The sequence below is a fragment of the Anomaloglossus baeobatrachus genome, chromosome 1 (assembly GCF_048569485.1).
Source record: "Anomaloglossus baeobatrachus isolate aAnoBae1 chromosome 1, aAnoBae1.hap1, whole genome shotgun sequence".
In the NCBI taxonomy this organism is placed as follows: Eukaryota; Metazoa; Chordata; class Amphibia; order Anura; family Aromobatidae; genus Anomaloglossus; species Anomaloglossus baeobatrachus.
Genome location: NC_134353.1, coordinates 263959253 through 263980540, shown reverse-complemented (window position 1 = coordinate 263980540; position 21288 = coordinate 263959253). Strand labels below are relative to the sequence as shown.

The window sequence follows — 21288 nt, the reverse complement described above, 5'->3', positions numbered from 1 at the left end:
ATCGCTTGTACTATATAACAGCAAGACAACATTATTGCTGTATATAGCAAAAATCGTGGTCTTCTATGAACACCAGCCAGAATCTTGCACTCACAGGAGTACGGTCATGCAGGAAATGCTGTCTTTGGCAGACCCCTGACCGTCATGGTAGCCTATTAGTGCCCACACGATCGCATCAAGGGGTGAAGATGGGTGCATAAAATGACCTGTTGCTTGCTAACATGCTGTAAATACTGCTGTCAGAGATTGACAGCGGCATCCTCCCTTCACTAATAGAGACACGTGTTACACACAGTTTGGGTAATTATGTTGATGATCCAGAATGCAATATGACTATATTTGAATAAATGTTGGGTTTTCCACACACGGCTATACATACCCTGTTTACCAGAAAATAAAATGTACCCCAAAAATAAGCCCTACCATGATTTTACAGAATTTTTGTATGAATTTAGTATCCTTGAAATATAAGCCCTACCCCAAAAATAAGACCTAGATATAGTCAGGACTGGTGTTAGATGGGAGTCAAACTGCACAGTTGCTCAGGGCCCCCACTCTCTTAAGGACCCCAGCAGTTGTATTCCAAGGTTAAGATTATTTAAGGACCTTTGTTGGCTTCACAATCATGTGACATGATGTAAGCAAAGGTCTCAATTACAGGAGACTAAAAGAACTGAACAGGAGACAGTCTGATATGCAAGACTGGCTTTAGTGGAAAGGAGAGCAAACTGGGCAATTTCAGAAGGCCCCATTCTCCTAGCATTTATATCCTGATGATAACACTGCTTCAGGTCATTTGTGATATCACATCATGTGACTAGGTTATTACCAAAAGGTCCCTTAATTGCAGGAGTCTAAAGGCCCTGTCATACATAGAGATAAATTTGCGGCAGATTTGTGGTTGCAGTGAAATTGTGGACAATCAGTGCCAGGTTTGTGGCTGTGTACAAATGGAACAATATGTCCATAATTTCACTGTAACCACAGATCTGCCAAAGATTTATCTCTGTGTGTGACGGGGCCTTAAGGCTGAAGAGGAGACAGGAAGGTGTGTATGTGCAGCATGTGTGTGTGGATGAATAGATAGATAGATCCACAGAAATGCACAGGCAGTACTCCAGATTTTGAGCTTAAAAAAGTGGATTTTATTGAGCCATGTGGCAACATTTTAGGTCATCAAAACCTTTCATAGACGCCTTCAATTACTAATCTAGGGCTTAGTGGCAGCTGTGAGCTGACAGTAACCCCTTATTACCCCGATATCCACGGCACAAGGGCAGTCGGAAAGAGCCGGGTAAAGTGTTGGCATTGTCGCACATAATGGATGCAGCAATTCCGGGCGGCTGCAGGCTGCTATTTTTAGGCTGGGGGACGCAATAAGCATGGGTCTCCCCAGCCTGAGAATACTAGCCCTCAGCTGTAGCGCTTTATCTTGGCTGGGTATGAAATTTGGGAAGGACCACATGCTGTTTTTTCAAATGATTTATTTAAATAATGAAAAAAAAGGCCACATGCGGTTCCTCTTATTTTGATACACAGCCAAGATAAACGCATGGCTGGGGGCTGTAGCTATATGATTTATCTGTGCTGGATATCATAATATGGGGGACCCTACGCCAATTATTTCTATTTATTTATTTTTACTCCGATCTACTGCAGACAGCGCCTGTGATTGGTTGCAGTCAGATGCTATCACACAGGCCAGGGACACGTCTGACTGCAACCAATCACAGACGCCAAGATGGTTGGTGGGAGGGGACAGGAGTGCATATGGATGAGCAATAATGAGCGACATCGGAAGAAGAATGAGAAGCAGTTACAGCTACGCCAGAGTCTTTTTAAGTATAAAGCACTTGCTTCAATCTTATTTTCTTTATTTTTCCTTTATTTTTTTTTTCCTTATTTCCCGTGTTTCTGGACCCAGATCATTAGCCAGAATTCCCTGAGAATGCCGGGCCCGGGTCTGGCACTCAGGTATGTTGGAAACCGTGCGGATTCAGACTTTTACAGTTCGGGTCCTCCCATCACTTATAGAGAGACGTGTTACACACAGTTTGGATAATTATGTTGATGATCCAGAATGCAAATTGACTATATTTGAATAAATGTTGGTTTTTTTTGTTCAAGAATAAATGTGGATTGTTGTTCATGGGAAACAAAATTAAGACATCCCCTGAAAAGAAGCCTTAGGTGCCGCTCACATCAGCTGCCTTTTTTTTTTTTCGCAGGGCCAGATCCGGTACAAATGCGTTTCAGCTCAATTCACCTCCAGTCGTGGCAGGATGACGCACGCAACCACATGTTGCCGCAATTCCATAGGAAATGAATGGAGCTGAAGCGCATGTGTACCGGATCCAGCCCTGCGGCAAAATACCGCTGATGTGAGCGCGGCATTAGCCCATCTTTTTGAGCAAAAAGTCTGACTGTGAGCCTATTCTTAAAGCAGAGTTTGTAACTGATATTTGTCTTCTCTTGAACTCAAAATGTTTTGGTTTTTTTTGTAAAAGAATAGCCAGTCTAGCAGTTCCTTAAAACAATCTACTTGTTTTGCAGGTCAGTTTTACGTATTTTGAATATGATCGTTCTTAAACGTAGATAGCTATTAACTAAAGGTGGGCAGATTGAACCATGGAGGATCGAGTTCGACTTGAATTTCCTGAAATTCACGGTTTCACGCAAATTCAAATATTTTGAGAATCGATTTGTAGTTTACATTTTACGGATTATCATACCTTGCACAGTGGTTCGCAATGGTGGACAGTTTGTTGTTTTCCATCTCCAGAGTTACTGGGTAAGTCACTCTCTCTTGTAGGCCCCCTTCACACGTCCGTGTCTCCGATACATGCTAGGTCCGTGCCCGTATGTACCGGAGACACGGGCACACGTATACCCATTAAAATCAATGGGTATATGTGCACGCACGTGTTCTGCCAGTGGCCCGTGCCTCCATGTGGAGCAGACATGTGCCGTGTGCTCCACACGGATGCATGTCCGTGTTTCTCCGGCAGCACGGGCCCGCACACGTACCACGCGTAAGTAGTGTGGATGCGGGTGCACGTGACACGCGGCGGAGAAACACACGTAAAAAATTAAAAAAACACAAACTCACCTCCACGAGTTCTGCAGTGTCTGCCGCGGCTGTCACCTGCATCCGTCCCCCAGTGAATTTGAACAACACGTCTTCTTCACTGGGGGCCGGAAGCAGCGTCAGCAGGGCGTGGCCTGTGCCGGACGCTGTCATTCAGCACCACAGACAGCGCCGGATGATGCAGGTAAGGCGGAGCTTTCCGTTATCCGTGTGTTATTACGTATAACACACGGTGAACAGGAATGTGCCACAAACACAGCACACGGGGGGCAAACCACCCCTTTAACACGTACGTGAAAAAACGGATCGTTTTTTTCACGGACGTGTGAAGGGTGCCTTAGAGTGTAAGCTCTTATGGTCAGGGGTGGTCAACTCTCTCTCGAGTAAAGTGTAAGCTGTTATGGCCAGCAGGGTCCTCCCTCTTGCCTCTCTTACAAGCTTTCCAGGATTGAGATTCACGATAATTTGACATGAATCAAATTTTTTATGGATAAGTTGTCAAATTAGAATTTTAGAAGATCTACTCATCACTGCTGTTAACATCTTCTGCATGCTCCATAAAACAAGCATTTGCGAATTAAAGAAACCTGTCTGGCTTATGAAGATGTTACTTATTAACTCTTATTTTATCAGAGGGCAATGAGTTGTACTACAGTATTATAAATCTGGCACTGTGACACATGTTTATACTAGTATATACAGATCTCTTCTGTGGGATTAAAGGGGCTATCTGCTACTATGTCATCAATATCAGATCGGTTGAGGTTCAGCACCCGCACTGATCAACTGTTTGTCACCATTGGCAGCAGCTGGATGTAAATGGTTCATAGAGCCGGAAACCAGGTACGTCACACTGTTAGTGGCTGACACCGGGTACAGCAGATCAGCTTATATTCTTTTCTATAGGAGCTGATTTGCAGTACCCAGCAGCGGCTACTGAGTAGGGTCTGATCCCGTATTACGGATGAGAGTCTTATCCTTGACTACAGGTCTAAGGAACTGAACTGATAATATCATAGATCCCTGGAAATGCAGCCGTATTGCATGTGTCTAAAATTGATCTTGGAGCAGGGATCTCAAACTCGGCTGGGTGTATGGGCCGCACAGAGAAAAATAATAATTAGGGGTATGTATTGTATTTGTACCATTTTTTTTTTTACACCCCTTTGGATCACTGTTTTAGAACATTTTTCACTTGTTTATTATAACAAACGTACACGTTTAAATATTTTTAACATTTTATCCCTACTATGTGATCAACAAGCACTGACCTATTTTTTTTTATTTGCGGGTGAATTATAAATACTTAAATGACCATATATACAGTCCCTTTGACATCCATGTACAATCCATGACCACTTATGTTTATGTTGATTGCTTACAGTTTGTTTCAAAAACATTCACTGTTCAATATATGTTTTTTTATTTCTATCCTGACCCTTTAAGGGGATCCTGACATGTATATACAGGCTGACCTGTGGACAGCAAGGTATAGAGAAGGTAAGGCTGAACAGAATAATATAAAAGTTTGTTGGAAAATATTCAATATAAGTTGTATTTTATCCATTGAAATCGCCGTTTGTATGTGTCATGCGGCGTGCTGCTCTATACACACCAGGTTTCATGGCAATTTCGGACTCTATTCACACTGCAGTCTGACATGCCACCTGGTGCTTCTTTGTTGCTTAGTCAGAGCCAGGCATTGACCAGTGTTGTGCTCGTTGGTGATCTGTATTGCAGGAGTTAATTCCTGCTAGCCTGGGAGTTGCTGCTGGGGTCACAGGTTACTGAAGACTTATCACAGTTGCCTCCACCCTCTAAAAGATGGGGGATCCTGTTCCTCCATGCCAAATATAACGAAAGCAATACCAGTCTTGGTGCATGGTGATTCAGCTTCTGGAGCACTGCTGTATGCTATATTGGTGTACTGTGGAGATACCCTTGTCGTTGTGTATTTCCTTCCTTTTCTTTATTTCCCCCGTGCACATTTTACCTCCTTGAGTGACTCTTGAAAGTGTGAGTTTCAGTTTTTCTCTATTTGTGTGGAGATTTTTCATTCCAGTCCCGCCCCCTCCCAGGGTAGGGGTGACGGGTTATAAGACTAGGGCTTCTCAGGAGTTAGGGTTACTCTGGTGGTCCAGACTTCGCTACCATCAGGTGTGCCTCTGAGATAAGGGACAGTTTGAGGCTCCCCTAGCCTGAGGGCCTGTTTATTAGCTCCAATTCCCAGTCACTTCATAACTGATAGTATCCATGAGTCCAGTGGGCATTCCTACTGAATGCTTGCCAGCAATCTCTATATGTGCAGTCATACAAGGAAGAATGTCAATCACTGAGTAGAACTGCCCACTAGAGTCATGCACATACCAGCACAAAAGTATTTCAATGGGTAAAATACAAGTGTTCCTGAAATTTTTCCTACAAAAATGTATGATCAGCTCCTCCCGCTCTGTAATAACCTGCAGCAGATCAGATAACATTTTCACGTGACAGTGTTCCCTTTAATGTGTTTCATAGTTTATCAGCTTATTTTTTTTTCCTTTCATCATCTTTACATTTTGTATATTTGCTCCAAATTCTACACACAACATCTTTTGCCACACTATATTCGATTGGATGTTGAGGAGGTTAAAAACTTTACACTGTATGTCTTCAACTTTTCTATAGGAATCATGTTTCTTTCAATAATCCAAGTCTAATGCCTGCTTTACACGAGATGACCGATTGTGCGATTTCACGATGGGTCGTACCCGCCCCGTCGTTTGTGCGTCACGGGCAAATCGTTGCCCGTGTCGCACAGAGTCGTGAATCCCCTGTCACACGGACTTACCTGCTGAGCGACGTCGCTGTGGGCGGCGAACATCCTCTTCCTGAAGGAAGGGGGGACGTTCGGCGTCACAGCGACGTCAAACAGCCGCTGGCTAATAGAAGCAGAGGGGCAGAGATGAGCGGGACATAAACATCCCGCCCACCTCCTTCCTTCCGCATAGCCGCCGGGAGCTGCGGGACGGAAGTACGCTGTGTTCATCGTTCCCGGGATGTCACATGGAGCAATGTGTGCTACCCTGGGTACGATGAACAACCGGCGCCATTTTAATTAAACAATTTTTTGAAACAGAGCGACGAGGACACGACTCACGATTTGTGAGCGATACTGCGTCGCTCGGAGGTGTCACACAAGACGACGTTGTGAACGATGCCGGATGTGCGTCACGAAAACCGTGGCCCCGACGATGCATCGCACGATAGCTAGTCTCGTGTAAAGCACTATTAATAGGATCCTAACGCCGTATCACATTATAATGCAATACCATTTTTTTTTTTTATTCCCCCCCCCCGAACATTTTTTTTCTCTACCTAGAAAATATGCCAATAATTAAGATATTTCACTTTAAAAAGGGATTGTCTCTTACTTGGACAAATCAAGCTCATTCCCTATGTTTGACCCCATTAAAATAAAAAAAAAAAGTTAATACTTGCATCCCGTGCTTGATTTTCTGTGGCTCACGTGAGATTGCTACATCATGCGAGCCCCCGCACCCAATCAACGCCGGCTTCTCACTCGCTGCCTTTGGACGTATAAGTAATCAACAGGAAATGGGCGGCAACCACAGGTTTCTCTTCTTGTTGATTGCTTATATATGTTTGAATGCAGTGAATGACATGTCGGGGCTTGCATGATGTAACAACCTCATGTGAGCCCCAGGAACGAGAGCACCGGCACTGCTTGAACGGCGCTGGCACAGGAGGCGAGTATATAAGCTTTCTTATTTTAATGGGACCAAACATGGGGAATGATAAGGTGCTGTCCAAGTAGTCCACAAGCCCTTTAATATGTGGCAATTTCAGAATTGTTTTCAAGGGTTGAAAATTTACTATTAACTGAGAGCTTATAACTTTTGGTTCAGCTGCACCAGACTGCAAAATCACAATTCTGAGATTCAGTTTCTCTCAAGCAATAGCTCTATGATGTTCCAGTGGTCACTAGAGCAAGAAGAGCAAGAGGCATAGAACGTATATCTAAAACAACGCATACAGAATGGGCAATTGGCGATAGCATTTCCTGTTCCGATTTGTATATGGTGCAGCCCCGACTCTGGCAGACCTAGGCTGACCAAGCACCATTTATATAAATGGTTTCTATGAAATAGTAGCAAGGCTGCTGCAGGGATAGAAGCTGGCTGCTGATGGTTATGCCTCATCCAAACATCCATGTTTCATGTATGTATCTTTGTTTTTCATGTAACCATTATAATCTAAGGAACTGTTCACATGTCTGTTTTTGTTTGCAAAAATTCATGAAGACATGTACTGTATGTGCAATTTCAATCCATGATTCAAGTCAAAAACGGACAAGTCTGTGGTTCCATGAAAATTTTTTAATAAAACACATCCGTGTGCAATCCATGTGCTGTCTGTTTAACATTTTAATGGACAGGAGAAGCTTTGCTTTTCTTTTTATTTTACAGATGAGAAAAATGACTGATGAAACACTGTAGCACCAGTGTCCCTGCTCTACCTTGCCTCTCCCCAGCAGGGAAACTTACTTACTCACCGCCATGGCCGAGCTGTATCCTTCCCCGCACTTCCATATGTGCTTTTGCATCCTACCCCCTGGGCCTGTGCACACAGCACAGATCCCCCAGGAGTGATCTTAGGGCACGCTCGCACCTGTCCTTCTCTTAAAGGGTTGGTGCACCATTTCCCAGAAATGCCTCTCAGCCTATGGCTGAGAGGTACTTAAGGCATCCTCTCGTAAGGGGAGGTGCCTGCACAACAACCTTAGTCAGTCATTTGTCTGCTAGCTAGTTGTCATGTTCCATGCTCCTGTCCCGTTACGCACTCCTCAGTCAGTCTTCCCATAACCATCTGTCCCTGCTGTACCCACCATATCTCTCTGTATCTGCCTTCCTGTGTGCCTTTGCCATCCCGCCTGTACCTGTCTGCACCTGTGTCTGTACCAAAGTCCATCTCCTGTCCTGGGGGTCAGCTGCCATAGTCTCGGTCACTGCCCTGGGAATGGTACCTGCCATCTGCCTCACGGCAGGGGCTTAGTTAAGCCCCCACTACCTAAGGTCCACTTCTACTCTTGCTCGCCACCTCAACACTGATGGTAAAGACAAACATTAACCAAACAGTGAGCAAAATTGGATTAAAACATAAAAATCAGACCAATTTTCTGAATGAGGTCTTTAGAGACTATTTTCTTCATGTGTTGTGTACCAAGGAGGGGTTGCGAACCTAACTTTCAATATCAACTGTCATGAAGGACTTCTGTTTTGTCATTAGTAATAACAGGTTGTAATATATATTATCAATGTCAAAACAGGAGTCTTGACTGACTCCCATTTTGTAATTATGAAAAGCCAGGCTTTAAAAAGGTAAATTGTATATTATATATAGATATATTGAACCAAATAGACGTATATTGTGAAAAATTCCATTTTATTGCAATAGGTTCACAAATGCTGCCATATAAAAATGCATAACAGTAGGCTAAAGTATTATTTTCTATAAAAACATGTATCTGAATCGAAATCTATTGACCTGATGATTTCCTAGTTTTTTCCTGAGAATTTGTAATAAAAAAAAAATCCCTTATTTATCTGCTACAATAACAGATTGCAGCACAACTGGTAAAACATTTGGAAACCTCTTATATGAAATGTTTGCTGGTTTCTGGAAAGACTGTTAATCTGAACTGGATTGACCAGATTCTAGTGCTGTATGGAGAAAATGTGTCCCATTTTTTACTTTGGCCTTAAGTAGAGCTTCTTGGTCAGCATGGATGCAAAACAGGGGACTTGTTTTTTCCCAATCGCATTCCTATCAAGACAATTCTCAACAGAGCGCAGAGACACTTTCCTGTTCACCAGCGTCAGCAGTTCTGTAAACTCCAGCTCTTTTCCATACTTATTAAGTGCCTCACACAGATCCTGGATATACCAAGACCCATGTACAGTTTCCCGATGGGAATAGTAGCCTTAAAAAAGGGGGGGGGAAAAAGTAATAATAATGAAATATAAATAATGAAAGTATATTTTAAACATAAACATAATACATTATACTAAAATTAATGTGCTATAAACCACAGTTACAAATTTGTGCCATGTTTTTAAAGGGGAACTACCATCTACGACACTGATGGGAAAAAGACAAGACAATTTATTACGCATATTGTATTTTAGCTTACTGTATACTAAGACTAGCCTAAGAAATGCATGTCGTTATAACATTTCCAAATGTTTTCTTTTTTTAATGTAATATATCATTAAATACCTTCTGCAACAGAATAACACATGATGAAATCAGCCCCGGCAGGCAGAGTATAGACAGAGGCTGCATCTACTTCCGTGGTATTAGTAACAGGAATATCCACATTGCTGTCAGTATAGTCCATGGCTTTGACGGGCTCATCATGTTTATCACCTCGGCAAGCCTGGTGTAAGAGGACAAAAGAAACAATAAGTGATATGTCCATTTTATCTTATATTGCCCTGTACATACATGTGATAGGAGTAAACATAAACTAGAATATCTTTCAGATTAAAGGGGTTGTCCACTACTTTGACACTGATGGCCTATCCTTAGTATCAATGTCTGATTGGCCGGTGTCTGACACCCTGCACCCCTGTGGATCAGCTGGTCCCGGCAATGGCAGCAGGGGGCCAGAAATGCTCAGTTCAGGCCTTGCCCCATTTTCTAATAGTGGCCGCTGCCAGGTACTGCACATCCACCTCTCATTCTAATCAATAGGATGCGGATGTGCAGTACCCAATCAGCGAGGTGTCAGACCCCAGCCGATCAGACATTAATGACCTATCCATCAATGTCAAAGTAGTGGACACCCTTTTTAACAGTCTTAATATGCAACCTGGAGGAGATGGATACGTGAAGGAGCAATTGTGGTAATTAGCCCTGCAGACCACAAATTTTTATGCTAACAGTTGGTTCAATTGGTCTGATCCCTATTGATCAAGGACTGATGGCATACCATAGGGATATGCCATCACATCCTTTTGTTAAAATACCATTTAAAGCAGCATAATTAATAATTTCGTAAAACAGCTACGGTTTAGAAAAAAAAAAAAAAAGTCTTGTTCAGATGTTATTCCATATAGACTCCATGAACATATTGCAACCACTAGAGAGTAAGTGATGAGACAGATACTACAAGGTGTCAAAGGGAACCGGTCAGGCTTTTCATACTGGCCAAATCACAAGGAGCAGGAATTGCAGCCTGGAGGCACAATTTCAGGATGTATTGTTCTTTCTAGTTATATTATTCTTTTAAACGATCCTGCTTTGAAGATCCAGCCGAAAACCACAGCCGTAGTCCAGACTAGTCCGGCTTTGCTCATGTCTGACACTTCCGAAAGGTGCTGCAGGTGATTGGCAGGTCTGTACCTTGTGTGCATATGAGGAGAGACCGGTCAATAACCCACAGTGGCGCTAGGAAGAGATGGTTGAGGGAGAAGCCAGACCACAGCTGGATTGTTGTCTGTGGTTTGGGCAGCATGAATCGACTGAAAGGTTCTGTTTAACATTATAAGGCCTCCTTCACACGTCCGTGTCTCCGGTATGTGTTTGGTCCATTTCCTCACGTGCCAGAAACCCGGGCACACGTAGACCCAATAAAATCAATGGTCTGCGTTCACGTGCGTGTTTTGCCATGGACCATGTGGAGCATATGTGTGCCCGTATGCTCCACGCGTAGACATGTTAATTTTTGTCACGGACCGCACAGATGTGATCCGTGTGACACGCACCGGAGAAAAAACACACGTGCCTGTGAAATAAAAAGAATTTCTATACTCACCTTTTCCAGCACTGCTGTCTTTGCTGCTACTGTCACTTGCTTCTGACTCATTGCATATTCACTCCACTGCGGGCCAGGAGCAGCAGCAGCAGCGGGGAGTCGGCAGGGCCGGAGATCGAAGATCAGCACCACGGACAGCAGCGACAGGGACAGGTGAGCAGAAAGTTCCCGTTCTCCGTGTGTTATCATGGAGAACACTCGTGTGCCATAAACACGGCACACGGAGGACAATACGCACCTTTGACACGTCAGTGAAAAACGTGCGTGATTTTCACGGATGTGTAAAAGAGGCCTTAGTGCCATTGTACACACTTTAGATGCTGCTGACATTTATGGATAGGATGAGAGAGATTTTCATTTCACTCTAATCAATGGTGGGCCGGAATATTCCCTTATTGTAAGTTTAAACGTAAATTTATTATTAGTCACGTATGATTGGCAGCAGTCACATGAGACCTCAATACTGGAGGCTGGGTTATACAGAGACCAACAGGGACTAGACTAGGGAGCCATGAAAGAACTGGCAGAGGCCGTTGTTTGTTGTTTTTTTTATAATTCAAAACTTTTTAGAGTAGTGATTTGTTTGTTTTTCAAGGAGTTGCAGCTCTTACTGTGGATATATTCGTAATCTGCAATAAAACTCTGCAAGAAATCTTAATTCACAGAAAAATACTACTTTAAAAAAAAAATCTTTCTTGAATTTAAAAAAAATAAATAAATAAAATTATATATATATATATATATATATATATATATATATATATATATATATATATATATATATATATATATATATATATATATATATATATATATATATATATATATATACATACACACACACACGATAGGATAGTCTACCTATTAAAATATATATGCAAAATATTGAAGGGAATTCAACATAAGGTAAGGACAGATAACAGACTGTACAAAAAATAGAAAGCGGAATAAATTACAGTGAGAAAGAAAGATTAGTTACCGTAGAGGATAATATTTAATAGTATATACCTAATATACTGAATACTGGAATATCCTAAGTCTGCCCTCAAAACAAAGTCTCTGCTTAACTGCGTAGGTTAGCACCCTAGATATTCAGATACTCAACGTAGACTCACCCTTGTATCCCCTAATAGGCCCTATAGTCCCTGGTACTAAACAAATGTATCACAAAGTACCATGAAGCAAATTAAGAGACAATTACGTCAATAATAAAAACAAGTAAGGCCAATCAACGGTTAAAACCAATAGGGGGCAAGTGGTGCTACATACCGTGTTTCCCCGAAAGTAGGACTCCCCCGAAAGTAAGGCAGGGTGGGGGTTTCGGGGGGGTCCGCCAATGTAGGGCACTCCCCGATTGTAAGGCAGGGTAGCGGGGGGGCCCGGGGAATGTAAGCCCACCTATGGGTGGTGGTCGCGGCGTAATGTAAGGCCGCATACTTACCGCTGCCGCTGTTCCCTCGCTCCATCAACGCCCTTCCTGCTCGATGCTGATTGGCCGATCAGCCTGTTCGTCACAGGCTCCCTGCTGGCCATCAGCTCGAGCTGTGATTGGCCAGTCAGCCGGCTCGCAGCTGATTGGCCGAATCAGCCGCGACGTCACCGCCTGCAGGCTCGCTCCGATTGGTCCAGCGTCCCCGGCATCCGAATAGTCAGCCCGGCACCGCAGAGGAGATCGAAACAGAAGGAAAGTAACGGTAAGTTCCGAAACTCTCTCTCTCTGTGTGTGTGTGTGTGTGTGTGTGTGTGTGTGTGTGTGTGTGTGTGTGTGTGTGTGTGTGTGTGTGTGTGTGTGTGTGTGTGTGTGTGTGTGTACGTTATGTGTACGGTATGTGTATGGGTGCCGTATGGGGCTGCATGTGTCAGTGTGTGTGTGTACGGTACCAGTACGATATGTGTGTGGGTGCCGTGTGGGGCTGTACCGGTACCGTATGTGTCAGTGTGTGTGGTGGCAGAGTGGGGGGCAGAACCACTGTATGGGGAGGCTGCAGGGGGGAGGATGGGGTGGATGCCGGACTGTGAAACAATGGGGAGGCTGCAGGGGATGTTGTTGAAAATTGTTTTTTTTTTTCCAATGTAAGGCCTCCCCCGAAAGTAAGGCAGGGTGGGACTTTTGGGGGTAAAATTAATGTAAGACAGGGCCTTACTTTCGGGGAAACACGGTAGATATTACAAGTTATTATAGGGAACCTGTCAGGCTGTTCATGCTGCGCAAACCATGGCTAACATGCCAGGTACTGTATATTATTCTCTGAAATGTTCAGCCTTGGAGATCATAGTTGGGAACCATAGCTGGAGAGCAGACAAGTCTGCTTCCTCCCCTGGCCAACTCTTCCCAGCGCTGCTGCAGGTGACTGACAGGAGTCACCCACCAGTTCTTACTATTTACAGTACGGGGTCCAGTAACCTACATATACTGGTAATTATGTTAATCTTTGTCTATATAAGAATAAAAACACACATTAACCATTAACACGTTTACCTGAATAATGAAAATCTTAGGTTTGCCCACTAAGCTCTGGCATTTGTCTCCTTTGAATAAAGAAGTAATTCTTTTAATTTCAAGTTTAGCATCAAAAGCGTAAACATGATTATCTTCTCCATGGCTCAGAAACACGCAGAGGAAGCAGTCAGCATCACTGTGATCACTCAATGCAGCTGAACGGTCAAATGAAAAACAAAAGAACATAAGGGACTAGAAGAATCAGGCAAACTAAAACTATAAATTAATAAAAATGTTTTAATGCATATATCATAAAAGGAATTGTGTTCTCAAATTTGAAAAAATACAGGCACATGATGGGTCGGGGCTAGCCTCAAGATAGCTGGCTAGACTTTGTCTGAGTTTATTTTAATAAAGAGCTATTGAAGAGGTGCAAAGTCTGAACTAAAAGGGAACCTGTCACCACTTTTTTGGCCTATAAGCTGCGGCCACCACCACCAGGCTCTTATATACAGCATTCTAACATGCTGTATATAAAAGCCCAGGCCGCTGTGACAACATAAAAAACACAATATAATACTTACCTAACGGTCGCGCTGCGGTGGACTAGGGCCATATGGGAGTCTCCGTTGTCCGGTGCCGGCACCGCCTCTTTCGGCCATCTTGGTTCTCCTTCTCTAGCCGCGGTGCATGACGGGTCCGACGTCATCCAAACTCGACGGCATTCCGGTCCTAAGCAGGCACACTTTGATCTGCCCTGAGAAGGGCAGATCAAAGTATTGTAGTGCGCCTGCACAGGACAGGCGAGTGTGTATGACGTAGCCGCGTCATGCACACAGGCTTCAGAAAGAAGATGAAGATGGCCGAAAGGGGAGACGCCGGCACCAGATAACGGAGACGCCCATATGGCCCTATTCCACCGCAGAGCGACCGTTAGGCAAGTGTTTTTTATGTTGTCACAGCAGCCTGAGCTCTTATATACACCATGTTAGAATGCTGTATATAAGAGCCAAGTGGTGGTGGCCGCATCTTATAGTCCAAAAAACTGGTGACAGGTTCCCTTTAATGGAATTCACGCTGTAAGGGACTGGTGTGGTGAACAGCGCAGAAACTGTAATTACTAAACCTATAGCAATAATCTATCTTAATCTGAACTTGTAAGTTGTTACTGTAGCTTGGTTATTATCTGACTAGCAGTATTTACTACACAGGGCTGCATGAAAATGTTTCTTGGGAGTTTTTAAGTTGGGGGGTGGGTTGGGTGTGGGAAAGTGGCAAGTTTGCCTCCAACGTGGTTTTTTCTGTATATTGAAAATCTTAATAAAAACATTCCAGTTTAAAAATGTTTTAATGTTTATAACATCACGTGAGCCTATAACTACAACTAAACCTGCTTTATGAAGTGTATCGTATTGGCAAGTGGCAGAACTGTTACCGCAAGTCATCAGCGATTCTGCCTCCAGTGCCTGACGTGAAACTTAAACATAAAATAAGTGGATGTGATCAGTTTAATTCCTTTGCTTAAATGGTGAAACCCACCAGCGCCCAGATCTCTAGTCACTAACACATCACCACACAGTCAACTTTGTAGATCACCGGTCTGGGGTATAATACTGGGTTTTAATGTTGCATTAAAAAAAACAAATACAATGGAGATACTAGTTTCCTGCCCCTAAAAGTCAGAACATTTTTTTTTTTTTACTACTTGTGCTTTTCTTTTTCAAAAATAAACAATTTACCATCATGGATTTTCTCAAGAATGTCTGCAGCTCGGAGGTTATCATAGCTCTTCACTTCAAACCCAAGGTCAGTTAATCTGAAGAAACAGAAACAATATTAATGTAGATTTTTCTATACTCAAAAGTGAAAAATTTAAAAATTGACTGCTGTGCTTCTTACAACACTTTTTACAATTATGTTTCTAAAGTTAATATAAGGTCAATATATAAAAATTACTACCCCCTTTGTAGGTGTCATAAAGGAGGAGTTTTATATAGAGTAAGCTAGTAGCTGAGCTTTCTGTATAAGCAACAGAAATTTACAGCCAGGCTCCTACTGTAATGGCCAGAATCAGATATAATTGACATCTTGACCATCCGAACCCCTAAAGGTGGTGTCACACACAGCGACAACGACGTCGCTGCTACGTCACCATTTTCTGTGACGTTGCAGCGACGTCCCGTCGCTGTCGCGGTGTGTGACATCCAGCAACGAGCTGGCCCCTGCTGTGAGGTCGCCGCTCGTTGCTGAATGACCAGCTTAATTTTTTGGTCGTCGCTCTCCCGCTGTGACACACACATCGCTGTGTGTGACAGCGAGAGAGCGACGAAATTAAGCGAGCAGGGAGCAGGAGCCGGCATCTGGCAGCTGCGGTAAGCTGTAACCAAGGTAAACATCGGGTAACCAAGGCTTTATTATTCAGGGGAGGAGGCAGTGCCATACTCAGCTCCCAGTCTGTATGCTCTGTACTCACATGCTGCAGCTGCTATGTCTCCCTTCTCCCTCCACAGGACATCCAGTCTGAGCTGGGAGGTGACTCATTAAGGCAAACCTGAGCTACCAGCCACAGGAGCCTGGATCAGCTGAACAGTACAGCCCCTGTGTGAAGCACATCCATTATAACACAGAAGTTGTGAAACAACACTGAGCAGATCTGGAACATAATTGCCAGACAAATAGACTAATAATGTGCTGCTACTAGTGATGTGTTGGTCTCAAACGATCCAACACAAAGAGCCGGCTTCCTGCTGTGAATGATGGGAGCCGGCACATCAGTGAGAGCCACTAAATGTCACGACCGGCCAATTTTGCGCTTTCCAGGGTTTTTTTTTCTGAGAGTTGTAACTTATTTTCATCACTATAGCCATGTGAGGGCTTATTTTTTGCTGAATGAGTTGTACTTTGAAATCAAAGTATTACCATATAGTGTTCTGGAAATGGCAAAAAAATTCCAAATGTTGAAATATTGCAAAAAAAAAGTGCGATTGCACAATTGTTTTTGAGATATTTTATTCACTGTGTTCACTATATGGTAAAACTGATGTGTCCATATGATGCCTCAGGTCTGTACGAGTTCGTAGACACCAAACATGTATAGATTTACGTTTATCTAAGGGGTTAAAAGAAAAAAAATCAGAAGTTTGTCCAAAAAAGTGGCGCACGTTTTGTGCCATTATCCGTGACTCGTGGCGTTCTAATTTTTTGGGATCTGGGGCTCATTGACTGCTTATTTTTTGCATCTTGAGCTGACGTTTTTATTGCTACCCTTTTTGCGCAGATGCTACATTTTGATTGCCTGTTATTGCATTTTGCGTAAAATTTGCCACGACAAAAAAAACCGTCATTTTGACATTAGGAATTTTTTTGCCGCTACGCCATTTAATGATCAGATTAGTTGATTTTATATTTTGATAGATCGGGCATTTCTGAATGCAGTGATACCAAATGTGTGTACATTTTTTTATTTTTTTAACCCTTTAATTTTCTATGGGCGAAAGGGGGGGTGATTTGAACTTTTAGGTTTTTTAAAACTTTTTTTTTTTTTTTTTACTAGCACCCATAGGGCACTCTAAGGATCAGCAGTCTGATCACTATGCCATATCTGCTGATCACAGCTACGAACACCAGATATGTTCATCTCCTGTGTCACACAGCTCTCAGCAGGGTGAAGCAGGAAGTGAGTCATATAAACTACAGGAGTCATTACATGACCCTATGCTACCATGACAACCATCGGATCCACGTGATCACTTCCGGTGTCGGGTGGTGAGTAAACTTTAACGGCGACCGTAATTATAATGGCGCTGTCACTTTGACAGTGCCATTTAAGGGGTTAACAGGTTTGGGCAGTTTGGAGATCTGCTCGTGCCTGCTAGGCGCACATGTCAGCTGCACAAATCAGCTGACATGTGCAGGGATCCCAACCGGCTGCCCGTGGCAGCCGGGTGGGATTAACACTGACCGCTGGGCCATAATTTTACTGCCCGCGATCGTTAAGGAGTTACAGGCTCTCACTGGGCACAAAATTCTGGTGATTGGAGCACAAAACCCTGCCCACCCAAACAAAACCCCGCCTATTCCACATTTTAATTGGTCTGTTACAGGTGGGCAGGGCTTTGTCAGTTGGTAGGCGGAGTTTCGATCATGCTAACATTGTCTTAAATATGTGTTCACCTGGGATGAACACATATTTAATAGGCATCCAATTAGGTTCTGAAAGAGTCGGCTTTTGGTGAATGGAACCATGAGAGCCGGATCACCAAGAAGAGCCGGACTGCCCATCACTAGCTGGTATGGGAAGGGGTTTCACAGCTGCTGGATTAGTTTCACTTTCCCTAACAAAAGAATACTGACAGTCTGCAGCAATCACTAACGCCGCACAAAGGAGTGGGCGGGGGAAGGGATGAATATGCATGAGGCATTTACATACAGGTTGTGGCTAAATCCCAATGGGTAGAAGGACCTGTGGGCATGACGGGCTTGGATACGTGGCATGGCCCGCTTCGTTGGTCGGCGTGGTGAGGTTTCCTCCCGTCCACTACACTCTTACCCCCAGATCCCCGCTTCTATTTTAATCAACCCTATGCCCACGTGGACTTAGTAGAATAATGTATCTTCCTGGTATCAGCAATGTTGGTGGAGGTCACGCCCCTTTCTGGTCACTTGGGCATGATATCAGCAGAGGTCCCTCTGCCCACTGGGATTTAGACGTTACCTTTACATACACTTGACTAGGCTGCACGAGAATATACATTTTCAACATCTTATAGCAACACAATGGGGCGACGTACAGGAGTAAAAAAGTTATATATTCTGAAAGGGCTGCCCAAGCCCTATTTCAAGATGCTGTTAGTACGATACACAAAAATCACTTGACAGATTCCCTTTAACTATTTTGTCTGTTATGGACTGATTTTAGTGCAATCACAATTCAAAATTTGAAAGTACAAAAGTGAACCAACTCATTCTGAATAAAAGGTTCCTACGATTCTCAGCATAGAAAAAAAACAAAAACTATTGCACTGCGGTAAAGATGATGAAAGAGTCCAAATAGAGATGAATAATGTTTTAAATGTCTACGCGTTTCAAAGCCCACCGACTCCTTCAGGACAAAATCGTATTTCGTTTTTGCATTTTAATTTTTCCTTCCTTTCTTCCTGGAGCCATACGTTTTTTATTTTTCTGTCCACGTAGACATATGAGGACTTCATATTTGCAGGACAAGTTGCACTTTAAAATGGCACTATTTATTTTACCACCAAATAGTGTACTAGAAATCAGGGAAAAGATTCCAAGTGCAATGAAATTGTGAAAAAAAAACCTCCCTGCAATTTTTAAATTGTTTTTTGGCAATTGTTTTTACGGCATACTCTACATGGCAAAAATAATCTGGCACTATGATTCTCCTCATTAGCACCTTTATGGTAATAAAATTATATTTCCTATTTTTATATCATATTTTTAAAAAAAAATTGGGGGGGTTGTCACCATATCCTGAGACCGTTAACGTATTCATTTTCCAGTTGATGGAGCGGTGTGATGGCTTACCTTTTTCAGAATGAGATTATGTTATTATTGATACTATATTGAGATAAATATGATATTTTGATTGCTTGTTACAGCATTTTTTGTGGAATTCTAGCATCCAAACCCCTCATAATTTTAGTGTTCTTTAATTTATCATTTATGATGTTTACCGATTGCGTTAATTATTTTTATATCTTGATTGATCTGACTTTTCTGAAAGCAACGATACCAGATCTGTATTTTTCTTATCTTTTTTTTTTTTTTTCCCCACATTAAAAAAATAAAGAGGGTGATTTGAACTTTTTTTCATATATTTTTTAAAACTTATTTTTAACTTTTCATTGCATTTGCTAGTTCCCTAAAAGAACTCTAACCTGTGGTTGCTTTTGCCATATATAGCAATGCCATTGCATTGCAGTATATAGTAAACATGACTGTTTCCTTTGACGTCTGACCACAGGCAGGGTTTCAAGGGAGATCTGAAATGACAAGTACAATTGGTCTTCAATAGATCCCCGGGTGTAATAGCAACCCATTGGTGCCCCGCGATTACATCACAGGCGTGCCGATCCACACATAGAATGGCGCCTCCTCATGCCAACGTGTGTTAAATGCCACTGTCAGAGTTTGACATCAGCATTAGGCAGGTTGACAATCATAGATGTGATTGTTAGAGGCCGGTTCTGGCTGGAACACACAGCCACTACCTGCAGAGTACTGAGCTAGTTCACCCAGTTAGCCCGCTCCATTCACCCGCCCCCAGTATGCACTGTACATATACAGCAGATGTCGTGAAGGGTTTAAACAAAAAAAAAAAAAAAACACACACTATACATTCGGATTTGATTATACCTTCTAAAAAGATTATCTCTGTCAGCATTAGAACCGCGTCTTTCTGGCAATGTGAGCTGCCAAAAGAACCAGTCATGGTTAAAGATTAGCGCCAAGCCTCGTCGTCCATTTTTCATGTTATACTCTGCAGCTGGGTCCAGTGCTTGAGACCTGGAAATGTAACCAGATTATGACACATTAGATCACTGGTGTTGGAGGGCATTAATTCCTTAAAGTTATGCAACATAGATTTATGGATACTTTGTTTTACTAATGCCATATCAACAACACACCCATAGATAACTTTAAATGTTCAAAAGGTTGTCCACTACTTTTATGTTGGTGTTCGATTTTTAGGAATGATTGGTGGGGCAATAACACCCAGCACCCACATATATCAGTGGTTATCAGGTCTGCCCTTAATATACAAAAAGAAACAGCACAGCTCCCTTCATCATTTCATGAATAGGAGCGGAGCTTCAGTTCTTGGGAACAGCCACTAAGCAGTGTGCAAAGCTATGCTATTACGCACCACACACAGTTTAAATCCAGGCCCCACCAAAGCTGATAACAGATGATCAGTGGGGGTGACAGTGTCTGAACCCACCAATTTGATATTGCCAACCTACAGATAGGCCATTAATATCAGGAGTGGACAACCCCTTTAAATGACCTATTGTTACCAAGAATGTATCTTGTCTCTCCCTAAACAAGCAAACCGGTTAATTGCCGTGAACAAAAAGTTACCAAAGAACGCAGCTGCTAGGAATTACTTGAATTCTGCACTTTGCTCCACAGGAGCAGTGAGGCATGTGCAATAAAGCTAGTCCTAACTATCGAACATTAGTCTGACTTTGAAAATCCCCATTTACATACATTGTACAATACTGTAGTTTCAACTCCAATAATTCTCAATGCGAGCACCCAGACTAAAAACCCATGATCTTTGGTCAATTGACATAGGGTTATTCTTGGCACAAAATGTATTTTCAACCAATATGTGCTATGGCAAATAAGATAAAAGTGATGTACCCAATCACTTCATACTGCCTTTTCAAAGTGGATCCCAATAAATTTGAACATTTCATTTTCTTATATGGTTTTGGTAGTTTTCCATTGAAGAATAGTATATGTAACCAAGAATATCGCGGTTATTCTTGCTATCAACAATATCAGAATCCTTGCAGTAATATATATGCCAATCTAAAGAGAGCCTTAGATTATAGATTTTGTTAAACGGATTGACACTGCCAGCACAGAATGACTGTTCAAATCAAGTACAGGTGCCCAGTGCATCATGGCAGGGCCAATCATTTAAAGGGAAACGGTCAGCAGGTTCTTGCTATGTAATCTGAGGACAGCATGCTGTAAGGGTTAAATACAAAAATCAACCATACCTCTCAGCAGGCTGAGTGCTATTGTTTACGTAAAGTAAAGGCTTTATCACTTAGTGATTATCATTGATTGGACTAAAATATCAAGCGCAGGGTAGTCTGACACGCCCCCTTCTCAGACTGACACCTCACTGTCAATGTACAATCCCTATAGAGAGCCTGGTGTGGGCAGGACAGCTCTCAGCTCTGC

The 21288-nt window shown here is 42.7% G+C and overlaps 1 protein-coding gene across 2 annotated transcripts in view; it reads right to left on the bottom strand.

Moving 5' to 3' along the window:
- Positions 1-8532: 8532 nt before the first annotated feature.
- Positions 8533-21288, bottom strand: part of CASP6 (caspase 6) — a 32645-nt gene continuing 19889 nt past the window's right edge. For both annotated transcript variants that reach the window (XM_075336582.1, XM_075336592.1), the window contains 5 exons: positions 19726-19875; positions 15087-15163; positions 13387-13562; positions 9368-9527; positions 8533-9071 (listed from right to left, as the gene is read on the bottom strand). In XM_075336582.1, the coding sequence (XP_075192697.1) occupies positions 8839-9071; positions 9368-9527; positions 13387-13562; positions 15087-15163; positions 19726-19875 (796 nt within the window). In that variant the 3' untranslated portion in view covers positions 8533-8838. The remainder of the gene's footprint in view (positions 9072-9367; positions 9528-13386; positions 13563-15086; positions 15164-19725; positions 19876-21288) is intronic.